Here is a 13,385-nt window from a genome sequence, read left to right on the forward strand (position 1 = left end):
CTTAACTAATAAAGCATTAATGAATATCTATTTAAATTTAAGCCAATCACACAGTGATTAATAATTTTAGAACTTTACCAAGCATGGTTGGTTAAGGTTGCTATTCGGGCTTGATCCCGCTCATTAAATAGTCTATGCTGAAGTTCTTTGTTGTCGTTGCTGACGCACCTTTAAGAGCCTTTGTTGACTCCAGCTTCGACAATTCATTGAGATGATTGAAGTATGCTGTGGCACGCATGCTCTGCTCGACGATTTTCAGGTGCTCGGCACTAAAGTGCTTGTATTGCTCCTCAATGGCTAAATGCTCGAGCTTCTTGACGCGCCGACTCATGCGGCAGGCAATGGTGTTCTTGTTACGTCGCTCCTGATCCTTGGGGGTGCGGTCCTTCTTGGGAAACTTGCGCACCATGTTGCCATGGTATTTGCAAATGTCTCGCAGTGTGTCGGCGCTTATTTTGGGCAGTTCGCTGCTCGAGGGCGATGGCAGGGAGGAGGAAGATGATGACTCGCTGGACTCCGTAGTGGCTACGCCGCTGTCTTCGCCAAGCGCATGACGACGACGCTTTGGCAATGGGGTGCTGCAGACCAAGACCTCCGAGTCCCGCTCCGTACGCTTCCGGCTGAAGATCAGACTATAGTCACTGGAACAGCTGCTGGACTCCTCATCCCGGCTGCTATTGTAGCTGCGAGAGCTGGTGTTCCCTGAGAGCAGTTCCTCTTTAACCCGAAGTGCGGCCAAATCCATAGCTGTGTGGGCTTCCTGGGGCTTTTGGCGGGCCACGTCGAACTTCTTGTGGCGATAGTTGTGGGTTTCCATTAGTAGGGCCATTATGTTGCTCTGTCTCTTGCTGTCGATTGACTGTTGTCCTTTTGAATTGTGGTTGATGCTTAAATAGACACTACTAGCAGGTCTCTAGGCTTATCATAATTCGTCCGAAACTTTATGACTTTGTTTACATAAATTCGAACATTGATGTTTTTGCAAAACGAAAACAAGGTCATAAAAATAGCTCATGGCCTGCCAATCCTCCTTCTCGCTCGCACCTTTACCAAGAAGCGCATGCGCGCACTACGCCTATCTCCCTCGCACGGCTGCGCATCTGTACTTACCTGATAAGCCCTTTGTGCATGTTTGTTCTTGCGTGCGTATCAGCAACGTCTTTTGCCTAATGAGGCTGCGGCTGTGGCTGCAGCTCTAGTGCTGTTTGTCCAACGCCCTAGGTGGCAATATTTCGCTCTGTCGCTCTCTTGGCGCGATCTGCACGCCCTTTGTTTGCGCTTCTCATTCAATAGTTGTTTGTCAGAGGATAGAGATAATTTTAAGCCATTCTTCTTCTTTGCTCATTGTCGCAGCTTTTGTTGTCGCATTCCAGCGGTGAGAATCAATAGACGAACTCTATTCAATACTCGGCGACGCGTGTTTTCCTTCGCATTCGCATTCACGTTCCATTTGAATTGTTCAATTTTTGGTTTTCCTCCGAGCATTTGAGGCTCATTTGTCGGGGCCCAAGCAAGCTAAATTGCTTCTCTGTGTCCGCCTGCCTCTTTTGTCTATCGATAAGATATGTTTGTGTGTTTGGTTTTGCTCTTTCTTTTTGTTTTTTAGTTCCTGGAAATGGGTTTTTGGTGCATCATGTCGTACATATTGATAAGACGTCTGCCTAGTTTCAAAGAAGCTGCGTGTATCATTTTTACCCTGTACATAATGTGTACAAGGGTATACTAGATTTACAATGACTTCTTCTTGGCCGCAAAAGGTTGCCTAAGGTTCCAGATAATAGACAAAGCACGACACAATAACTAGTTTGCTCTTCAAAGAGGTTTTAAGGTAGGAGCATAATTTATAAGTCGCTTTAAGGATAATAATAATTGAGTGTGTGAAAATTGTTTTAAATGTAAACTAGTTTTTAAAAAACTAGTGTAAAATATCATATAAAAATGGCTTTTTCGATCTTTGCTTTACTACTAAATTTTCTATCAGCTTAAAACTCCTCTTTAATCATCACCAAATCACCAATCACCAAATCATCATCATTATTATCATAATGATAACCAAGGGCGTACGCAGGGGGGGGGGGGGGGGGCCGTTGCCCCCCCTAGAAAAAATTTTTCCATATAAAGTCGACACGTTCATTATTATGACGCACTATTTCGCCTTAAGATGGATCTGCGTTGGATTTGTTGAAGTTTTTTCATTATTTAATCAAAAGCTGGTAAAAGCTGGCTACGCCCTTGATGATAACAACGTTAGACATAGCTGCAATCTTATAATGATTACATATTGTTATATGTATTAGAAAATCTTTACTTTTTGTTTTTTCCAATTTATTTACTTTGCTCCCATACTCATTTGGTATAATTTTTCTTGTAATTTGATTTTATAAATTTACATTTTTAATATTAATAATTCTTTATAGTTATTGCTGTGTATCTCACAAATTGTAATTTTGTAATATTCCACAATTATTTCTGCAACTTCACTACTACTATTGATCACTGCCTAGCCGCTGCCCACGCCAGGAAGCTGAGTAATACTACCGAAGATAGATGCATGAAATGGAAGGATTCAGAAGTGATTTAAAAGCTGGAAGATCTTCTTTGCCACAGTCCGACACTGGTAACACTCCTCCAATGCTCTGCTGGCGTTCTCTAAGCACAGTAAGATGGTAATGGACTATTCAACCGTTCTCAGAACTGATCTCTAATTACCCGCCAACTCCAAGGACCAATATGGTCCTCGCCGCCGGCAGTCCCACTTGTCTAATGTACCCTTTGTTAATCGTATAAGTTTTAATTTATAATATTTATTTATACCTAAATTGATAACCTTTTTTGTTAAACGAAAAAAAAAAAATAATTTCATCCATGAATAGCACAATTTGTATTTTCAAATTTCGGCTTCGTTTGTAATTTTTTTCGAAATTGAATAGTTAGAGGAAAATTTGTAAAATTAATTATTTCCGAAATGATGTTTACCAATTCAACTTCTTCAACTTTATGTGGTTGGGTGTCAAAAAAGAGCCATTCAAGTACTTGTATGAGTAACGTATTCCAAAATTCAGTGTTCAGTTTTGCTTTTACAAGTACGATTACATATATTACTTTTTTTACACAATCGGGTAAATCACAATAGAAATAAAAGCCCGTTGGCGTTAGTTCTTTAATTCCCGAAACCTCAATTAAATGCGATAAAATCGCATTTGAATAATGATAATTTCTTTCTACTTACTTGTACTTTAAACTTTGCGCGCTTCACTAATTAGAAACAATTGTTTCACATTATGAAGCAATCTTCTCTAGAGAGAGTGTAAAGTTAAATTGTTAATGGTGTCGACAAAACTGAGTCTTAGCTAGCTTAGCCAATTAAATATTCCAGAATATGTGATATTCTTGACGGACAGGTTTTTTTTTTCTGTTTCTTTGCTTTTGTTTTTAATTCATTTGCGTTGCGTATATAATAAGCTAATTATAATAAATTCATTATAGTTGTCGCACAATTGCCGCGTCATACCCATCTTAGATTTCCTGCTAAATATTCTCTATGATCAGCCGATAAGCAGCTTAGTTCCGCAAATTTCCAACTGTAAAAACTTTTGCCACTTCAGGTTTAAATAATCCAATATGCAAGCAGCATTAGACACGCCTAAGGGATAGTTGAACTAATGTGACCCCCTCGACACTGCTCTATAATTTACTATTCTCTGTCAGCCCCCCACTGAGTACTGTGCACTCATAAAAAGTTAACGGAATAAAATGTTAGTTAATAATCTTAATTATTGGCTCGCATATGCAAGCTCAAGACCCAAAGACCAACAGAAAAGCCCAGACAAGGCGTATTACCCACTCGTACTGTAGAAATCGGGACCGGCAATGTCTCATTACTGCAGCCAATGAACAGTAGCGTAGCACCGTTGAAAGCAGTAAAAACTCTCTAAGAAGGGCATGAGAAAGTCGGAACATAAACATAATTCTAATTTTATTCCTGAACGTTTACATATAATGTATAAATATTGACACATATGTACATTTTGTTTTATACTTTCTAGAAATTTGAAAGCGTTATTAAATATTATATGTAATGTAGTGTGTTCAATTTTTCTTATGCATTTAAGTAACTAAGTAAATTAAGTAACTAAGTAACTATTAAAATGCTCTTTTAACATGAGATAGGATAAGGATAAGGATAGATTAAAGTTCAAGTTTTAGACAGAAGACTAGTGTATTTATCGGATGACAAATAAACAAAAAGAATTTGAACTACATTTAAAAAGAATGTGAATCCTTCCACCTGATTTATTTAGAATAGGCTTGCTTTGTTTTTATGTGTCGCAGCCAATAATTAAATGGAATTGTATTGCAAACTACCGCTCCAATGCATTCGAAGCAACGTTTTTCCAGCTGCTGAATAGATCAATTCTCTCATTAGATTCACCCGATTTCTTAGTCATTGACGACCAAAATCTGACATATTCGTGCTGCTTAATCTGCCACAACAAAGCAATTTCACTTTTAAACGTTTGGTCATTATTATTTACTACGTGTGGGGTAGTTGTTTTTTCCAAGCTCTGCATAATACATAATTGCCGCCATAGGACGTGCACAGACTTTTAGTACGATTTTTGATATGTGTGTTTGATTTGCAATTTTTAATCAAATTTGGACTCTAATTTTACTTCACCTTTGGGTCAATTTCAAAATTAGAAGTCAATAATAATTAGAATAGATATAGCAGGTCTTTATTTGCATTTCTTACTGTCTTCACTGTACACTGTGCTGCGTCGATGAGGAAACATCAGACAGCAATTGGCTTGTATCGGACAGCTGCCGGTAGTTAAGCAAACTTTGGGGGGCGGCTGCGCCCCTGTCCCAGTGACAGATAGCTGGAAAGACGTAGAGACGAAGAGACAGTGCGGTAGCGCCAACTTCACGACTTTTGTCGAGGGAATTTAATCATGTCGTTTGTATTTCGCTGATGTTATTGTTTTATTTTCTATAACTGACACAACGTCGTCATTAGTTCCATGCCATATGTGTGTCTATTTGTTTATGTCAGTGTGTGTCAGTGTGTGCCTGTGTGTGTCTGTGTGTGTCTGTGTGTGTCTGTGTGTGTCTGTGTGTGTCTGTGTGTGTATCGGCAATGCTTTGGCATCAAGACGACCCCTGAGAGTCGGGTGAGCCGGGCGTGCTGCGCGCTTGGCTTATTATTTGCGACTGCTGCGCATTGGGGGCTGTGTTTGATTTTTCGCCATAAATACAAGGCTGCTGCTGCCTGGACGCTTCAGATGCCGCATCGCATTTGCATGAGCTAGGGGCTGCGAGAGTTTGAAAAAATCACAATAAAACAAAAACCGCGATTGAACATTTGTGTAAAAAGCTGAAAGTGAAAATTTGTAATCGCGTGTCTCAGAATCGATTGTGCAATATAATGGCTTTTGTTTCAAGTGCATTTATATTCCTCACGTGGTGTGCCGTGTGCTTTGCCGCCGATCAGGAGTTGGAGCTGCCACCAGTTGAGTTTAAGCCGGTCAAGTCGTTACGTGAGTTTCCATTAACAAGCTTCAATCATGTGTTAAAGATTGAGTGTTAAGTAATCGAAATATGTACCAAGTTTGTGGCTTGAGTCTTTCGTTTTGTTAGCCAAAAAAAAAAAAACAAATGTTTTTATAAGCAGGACTCGAATTGAACAAAGCAATGCAGAAACACTTTTAAACCAATTAGCAACTAATTAATTTGCATAAAAAGTCACATTAACTGTTAGAATCAATTAGTAAACAAGTCTTGAAATTGGCTCAGAAGTATTTTGCTTATAAATGTATTTCGGTTTATCAAAATTTGCACATTTAGCACAGATGTTAGTTCGGTTAACTGCAGCTAAAAGTGTTGGAGATAACGGGTTTAATTTTAATATAAATCCACACTTTTAAACAGTTATAAAAGTCGCGAATAAATTTATAGTCATTCCGTTGCGTGTGAACATTTTATTGCACAATGAAAATTTGTTGAGAATATGTTTAAAGAAATATATACATATATGTATATATGTGGACACTTCACATTTAAAAGATAAAATTTTTTCTTATTTTTTTAGCAGCCTTTTTAGAATTATAATTGAATAATTCTTATTAACGACAAACACGCACACTTTAAGAATTAATTAACACAAGCTCGACGCTCTATTCTGATTTTTACATATCAAAAACAATTTAATGGAATAATACGTAGAAATTTCTGAAAAACGCTTAATTTGCGATTAAAGTCCCCAAACGATAAATAATTGAGATAAAAACTATCCTATATTTTAGTTTGACCAAATTACAAATACATGCGAAATTTAATTAAAATCGTTTCAGTAGTTTCGGAGTTTATCAATGACAAACATTGTGGCCCGAGATTTTTGTATATATAGATTCTTCAATTCAATTCTTAATTAAATGCATAGAAACTAGCCATATTATAGCTGATTAGTTTTGGGAGCATTAACTGAAACCACATTTGTTTAAGCAATGCCCTTCAGAACTACTAGTATTCGCAATTACATTTCTTTGGTATTTTCTGCTAATGTCAATTTCTTTGGATCAGCTATGAATATACAGGAAAAGTGCAATGGCAAAGATTTTTGAAGTCGTTCGGAGGCTTAGAATTAGGATTATTTTTTTAATGTCTGACTTTCTTTCAGACTAGTTTAGTTTCAAAAGCAATTTCTATTTTTTTTAATTGATTGTGGGAATTTGCAAAAACAGTTTTTTAGTGTCAATTATTATTTTATGTTATATTTGAATAATTATCATCCGAATACTAAAAGGTCTTAATTGAAATGAAAATAAAAAAGCAATTTTTATTTATGTTGACATTTGTTTGTTTGTCTTATACGTTTTTTCGCACAATAAGTAAGACCTATCTCGGAAATAGACAGTAAAGTATGGGTTGCAATTGTAACAATGTTTGCTTTTTTATTTAAGTATTTTAAATATAGTATATTCGTGTACGAATATATGTATATATTTTATAATACTATATTACGTATTTTTAGCACTCGGTGTTAGTCTTTAATTACGCAATTGTAATTCATCTCCGACTTTATTGTTAGAGAACCTATCCCAGCTTAACTCACACCTTCTTTAGTGCCCTTAAAAGTGTTTAGCTGCTGGATGCCACCTGCAACAGCATTGCTGAGATAATCGCGAATATTTTTAAAAAACATGCAATCGAATCAAAGGTGCTATGCAAAACACGCGATGCTGTGCGAAAAATATGGCAATAATATCAGTCTCTAACCCTTCCCGTATGAAAGCGTAGACACTTTTATGTATCATACTATAATATGAAATGCAGCTGATTGACTCTAGACATAGACATTTTGTAGGGCTAAGTATTGGGCAACGTATACATATATATAGCTATTACAGACCTATAGTTTACAATATTGGTAATCATTTTGAAAATTGTGCTAAATTATTCATGGCAATTTAAAATGTTTTCAATTATATGACAAATTGTCTGCGGGTTCTTGCTTTTATATAACAAAGCGAAAATAGCTTAAAATAATAATAATATATATAAATGGTTATAAATAGCTGTCAAAACAGTAAAGAACATGAAATCTGCAGAGTCAGCAGTAGTTAATGATTCCAAGCAATCAGTGCTTAAAATAGAAGCCATTCAGCTGTGAGCCACTTGTGTTGGGTAAATAAAAATCTTTATTTATTTGGCAGCTATAAATAAATGTAATTGTGACATTAAAAATAGAATAAGCCTTCAAATCATAATTAGGTTCAAGCACAGGCAACAAGTTTGGGCTTTAGTCTGACACACACTCACACACATGAAGATAATTATATTTGGCCCAAAATACACATTTGACAATTTCCACTTCCGTTCGCTAACCTTGCACAGTCATGCAAAAAAGCCTTCATTACAAAAGATTCGAGTGACGAACTTGATAAAATATATTTATACATACTTGTACAATTAAACGACGTTTAGCCAAAGCACAATAGCTACAAACAAACTGTTTTAATTGAATCTAGGAATTTTTCCAAACAATAACATTTGAGATCACAAAATCTAACAGCAACAAACTAGCAATAACAAATAAATTGCGCGCGACGCGTCAGCGACTGTGACGCCAAACTAGCGATATAGCAATTATGCACGACTGTTAAAACCGGCAAAAAAAACTACACACTACTTATGTATAAAACAAAAAAGCACAAATTCTACTAAATATGTCACGTTCTGAACATAAGCGCGCAAGCACATAATTACACGTGCGAGGGTGGTTTGAAAAGTCTTTAAAAAACAATTGCTTGGATTGTTGGTTTTGCCCATCCACTTCAGCAGTTCTTATTAATACAGTTATTTGTTTCGGAATTAATATCAATGTGGTTTTTTTTCTGCTGAACTTTATTCCTTTATTTACATAATGTGTTCTGCCGACTATGCATAATGCATATATTTATATTTTTCCAAGTAGCGCATGCAGATGAATGCGAGTGAATTCCCAAACACCGGGGTGTAAGACTGCATTTGTTATTAATTATATTTATTTCTGAAGACTAGTGTCTTTAACTTTAGCACTTCTTTCTAAAAGGTGTTCCTTATTTATGAATGTATGGGCAGTTTTAAAAGCTTTTACCCAGTTTTAAATAATAAACCATGGAGCATATATGCTGTGAATTTGGTTCAACTAAGCTTTAACTTTATTCCTTGTTTTTCTTCCAAAGAGAAGTGACTAAAAAATCGCAGTAGTGGATTGCTTTAATTGTTTGTGAAACCTCACAACAAAAACTCGTATAGTCTATTGCCATTTCTAAAGTATAGAAATTAATCGTTATTGATATTTAACAAAAATTTGCTTGGTTGTTAAAGACCTCTTGAGCCACCCTCGTCTAAAGTATGTTTAAATGGACCTAGATTATAAGCGATATGGCGCTCGCGTTTATATGTCAAGGTAGTGGCGTCACATTTTTATGAAATGCGTATTTCCCTTTCCTCCGTTGCCGCCCAATAGCTGCCGATATACCGACGTGCAGTGAGAACGATCTCAACATCAATGATTGCATCAAGCAGGCCTTCCAAAAGCTAACGCCACGCATGAAGTATGGCATCAGTGAGCTGAACATACCGCCAATGGATCCTTTTGAGCTGGGCAAGAGCTCCTATAACTATAACTCAGGGCTGCTGCAAGGTCGCATTGCCATGCGAAATGTTGTTGTGCATGGCCTCAGCGATGGAATCGTCGACAAGGTGGACTTTCGGCTCAGAAACGGCAGCGTCCGCTTGGATGTGGTCTCACATGTCCCCCACATGTATGTTGAGGGCAATTACAAGGCAGACATCAAACTGAATAACTTGAATCTGACACCCAAGGGTAGCTTCAACGTTACGCTGAGTAAGTGTGGAACGATCCCGCATTGAGAATTGTCTCGATTGAATCTATAAATTACAGCCGATGTGCGCATGCGTGCACGTCCCACGGGCGAGCTTTATGAGCGGGATGGTCACACGTATCTGCGTCTGACCAAAATTGAGACTGAGCCCAGGGTTGGAGATATGCGCATCAATGCTAGTGGTCTGGTTCCCGATCCAGCGCTAAGTGAGTGTTGATTTTTAACTTCACAAATACCACAGCACTTGACACTAGTTTTCTTTTCCTATCCCTGACAGATGACGTAATCTTGGACTTTATCAACCAATACTGGCGTCAGCTGTATCAGGCAATGTTGCCCGAAACTTTGGCCGCCTGGCAGCCGCTTATGCTGAAATCGGCAAATGATTTCTTTGGCGCACTGCCCTTCGATTTGATTCTGACAAAGCAATAGTTTTTACAGTCTACATGCTTTAGTTAATTGTAGCCTGTCGTTGTTGCTGTACTCTCCAAGTGTTAACATAGTTTGTATACCAATAAAAAGAACATAAAACTCAATTGGATTCTGTATTATTTGATCTAAACTTATTTAAATTTATGTTAAGAAAAAAAAAAGAACTAGGAATAAGCTTTTGAATTTAACAGTTTCATTCAGAAATAACAATGATTTGTTACTTACAAACATTTATATCAATTGAATATACATTCCTCGCCACATGAATAGAACACCACTTATGTCTGTTTTCTATAGCCCTCTGCGCCGAAGCTAAGCATGCTAGAGGCTAATTTCTTTTTACATTTAACTGTTGTAAATTAACTGAAAGTAAGATTTAATGATAAAGCTTTAAGTGTCTAATAGTAGATTATTAATGAGAAACCGATAAAATGCGGGCCTCAATTTTTTGCCATTTGAATAGAACACTTTAACAAAAAAAGCATTTTAGAGAGTTATGAAGCATTCTAAAACCAACATTTCCTTAATTTAAAGTAATTGGAGTATTTAAGACCTAAACATTTTTGTTGTTGTGTGTTGGGAGCCAGTTTGCAAGAAATGCGTTTAAATTGGAAAAAACCGAGGAAAATCGAGCCACAGAATATTTATTTTAAAAGAAAGAAAATTAAATAAATTATTGACCGTTACTTTAATGAATAATTATATAAAATAAATTCGAACAGTTTAACTTCTTGGTCAATTGACAGTTCCATAATTGACTCATTTGAGTTTAAGGAAGGGTTTAAGCGTTTATGCCCCTCCTTGTACCGACTATTCTGATGCTCAGCTTTTTGGCATTGATTCCTTCATATTTGTTTTTCAAAGCCTATAAAACTATTTTAACAAGTTCTTGAATCTTTATTTCACTTTGTTTGTTTATATATGTATAATATTCATTTTCTGTATACATTTCTTTACCTTTCAACTAGTTATTGATAATAAATCTAGATGACAACCCTAACCGCAATCGCTGGACCAACAATGACAATCCTATATTTAAACTCTTTTCAAGCTTCGCCAAACAAGCCCTTCAGCGCGAGCTCATAAAACAAACGAATAATAATTGTCAATAGGTAATTATTAAAATTTTAAATGCAAATCATTATAAATTTGCAAGATTTATTAAACACATACGACATTTATAAGTGAGTCAGAAAGCCGGTTTGACTTTCAGTCAAAGTTTAACTCTCTGCCAGTGTACGAGCACCTCAGAGATTTGTAATTGAAATCTATTGCACTCTCCATGTACTTAGTAACTGACTTAGACTTAAACTAACTTACCTAGAACGTGCAGTTGTTTGAGCCAATTTTGAGAATAAAATAGCGCGCACAATCCAGATTGCAGTTCAGTTGAGGTTGGCGCGTATTGCAACCAACTGTGCAAAGCAGTAACAAGTCTGGGAGGATATCGGGAAAATGCATTGCACAATGGAAAAATGTTGGCTGCTGGCATTAATGGCTACTCTGGCGATTGCAGCGCCCGCCAACAAATACTTCACAGGTGGGAAAACGTTTAAATATTGCGCATACGCAGCGCTTATATGGATTTATATTTAATAGCCAAGGACGTGCCGAAATGTGCGGAAGATGATGATCTCGTTGGGGAATGCATCAAGAACATTATTAACGCAATGACTCCACGTCTCAAGGATGGCAATCCCGAACTAAAGCAGCTGCCCTACGAGCCCTTCGTTCTCAACCGCACAACATTCCAGTACAGCAATGGCCCGGTCAATGGTCGCATTACGGTGCGCAATGCTAAGATCCACGGCTTTGCCAACAACAAGGTCAAGGATGTGGACTTGAAGGTCGATGGTGATAAGATCAAAGTACGCCTGGTTTCCTTTTTACCCAAAATAAACATTGTCGGCAGCTATAAGGCTGACATGCAAGTTAATTCGCTGCATCTGAAGCCTAAGGGCGATTTCAACTTGACGCTCTGTAAGTATTTATTGTTGCAATTACTCTCTGTCCTGACGAGTTCCTTATTTACTGCGCCTGCAGCTGATGTGGAAACTACGACTGTAACAGAGGGAGAGATTTACAAAAAGGACGGCTTGAGATTTTTACGTCTAACTGACATCGATACAAATCCCAAAATACGCGACTTGACCATCAAGGCAAATGGTATATTTGCAGATCCAGAATTGGGTAAGTAATGTGAATTTCTTTTAACAATTGGTGAGAAATTAGCACATTTTTATTTTTAAAAATAATACTAATATTTCATTTTAAATTCCAAGAAAAATATGAAACTAATACACAAATAAATGAAATTGGAAAGAATGTATTTCTGTGAAACAAAAAACATCCTTACAGGAAGTTAAAAAAAAGTGTTTTTTGTAAGAACAGGTTGCAGTTAAATATGAAATAAAATACGAACTAAAGTTTGGATTAAAATTCAAAAAAAGTACGAAATCAAGTGGATTAGAAAACTTTATGTATAAAAATATCAATTTATTTAAACAAATGAAATAGTTGAATGAAATGAATAATAGTTGACATTTCAAATTCATTGCAAAAATATTTAATAGTTAGGCAATCATAAAAAGGAATGAGAATAAAATACCGATTAAAATTAGGAGTGAAATTTAAATCACATGACATTCACGACATTCTTGCCAACAAATTTTCTCATTTTCTGTAAACAATTTTCTTGTAGATGAGATTGCCAATACCGTTGCGAATCAATATTGGCGCGATATTTATGGCATTATGCTACCCGAGACCCGTCAATATTGGCAGCCTCTAATGCTGCGCATGCTGAACGACGCCTTGGAGTATGTCCCCATTGATCAGTTCATTAAGGAGTCGGATTAGTTATTAGCTTATAGTTTTTATATAACATGTGATTTCTTAATTATTGCCTACAGCTGTTAAATATATGTATATGTGTTTTTAAAAACATTCCGTCGTTATCTAAATGCAATTGCTTACTCGTACAATTTAAATTGACATTTGATAATCAATAATTGATTCTCAGTCCAGTAGCGACTTTCAACAACAAACGCCTATGGGACGCCCTTCTTTATGCATAATAATTATCGTTTACATTGGAAACCGGTTATGCTTATGTATTCATTTACATTTATTTATTTATTTTATTAACATATTTAAGCACAGTCATGCCCCAGTTAAGCCATTTTTTATTGGCTGGGCTATTGCTTTTAATGGGTTAAGTGCGCTGTAAGCCGACCTTCAGATGCGTGTGGGCAGAGAGTAGAGAGTGTTTACGAGTACTAACTAGCCCTGAACTAATTCAATTAAGCGTAATACAGTAAGTAAGTATGTGCAATATTTATAATTATAGGAAAACGCTACGATGATGTTTTATTCTAGTGAGGAATTTTATGATATCTATTAAAATGTCTACGTAAGATTTGCTGCTTGGAATAGCTTTCTAATTAATGATTCAAAAGAAATATTTACATTTTTCATCAGTATATCTTTACTGGAAATAAAACATATGGAAATAAAACATTTATTAAATATGAATACAAAGCTGACTATCAATAATTACGAGTA

At 36.4% G+C, this 13,385-nt stretch overlaps 2 protein-coding genes across 2 annotated transcripts; one reads left to right on the forward strand and one right to left on the reverse strand.

The window, feature by feature from the left end:
- Positions 1-100: 100 nt before the first annotated feature.
- On the reverse strand, positions 101-817 carry LOC115626084 (protein Mabiki). Its single transcript, XM_030521336.1, has one exon. It carries the CDS (start codon positions 815-817, stop codon positions 101-103), a length of 717 nt encoding a protein of 238 aa, XP_030377196.1.
- Positions 818-5,305: 4,488 nt separating this feature from the next.
- On the forward strand, positions 5,306-12,767 carry LOC115626085. Its single transcript, XM_030521338.1, has 9 exons — positions 5,306-5,537; positions 9,011-9,391; positions 9,449-9,595; positions 9,667-9,814; positions 11,206-11,215; positions 11,265-11,361; positions 11,421-11,801; positions 11,865-12,011; positions 12,523-12,767. The coding sequence occupies exons 1-9, from the start codon at positions 5,426-5,428 to the stop codon at positions 12,678-12,680; spliced, it is 1,581 nt and encodes a 526-aa protein (XP_030377198.1). The 5' UTR covers positions 5,306-5,425; the 3' UTR covers positions 12,681-12,767.
- The last annotated feature ends 618 nt before the right edge of the window (positions 12,768-13,385 follow it).

Source organism: Scaptodrosophila lebanonensis, unplaced genomic scaffold, assembly GCF_003285725.1.
Source record: "Scaptodrosophila lebanonensis strain 11010-0011.00,11010-0021.00 unplaced genomic scaffold, SlebRS2 tig00000080-arrow-pilon, whole genome shotgun sequence".
Classification (NCBI taxonomy): Eukaryota; Metazoa; Arthropoda; class Insecta; order Diptera; family Drosophilidae; genus Scaptodrosophila; species Scaptodrosophila lebanonensis.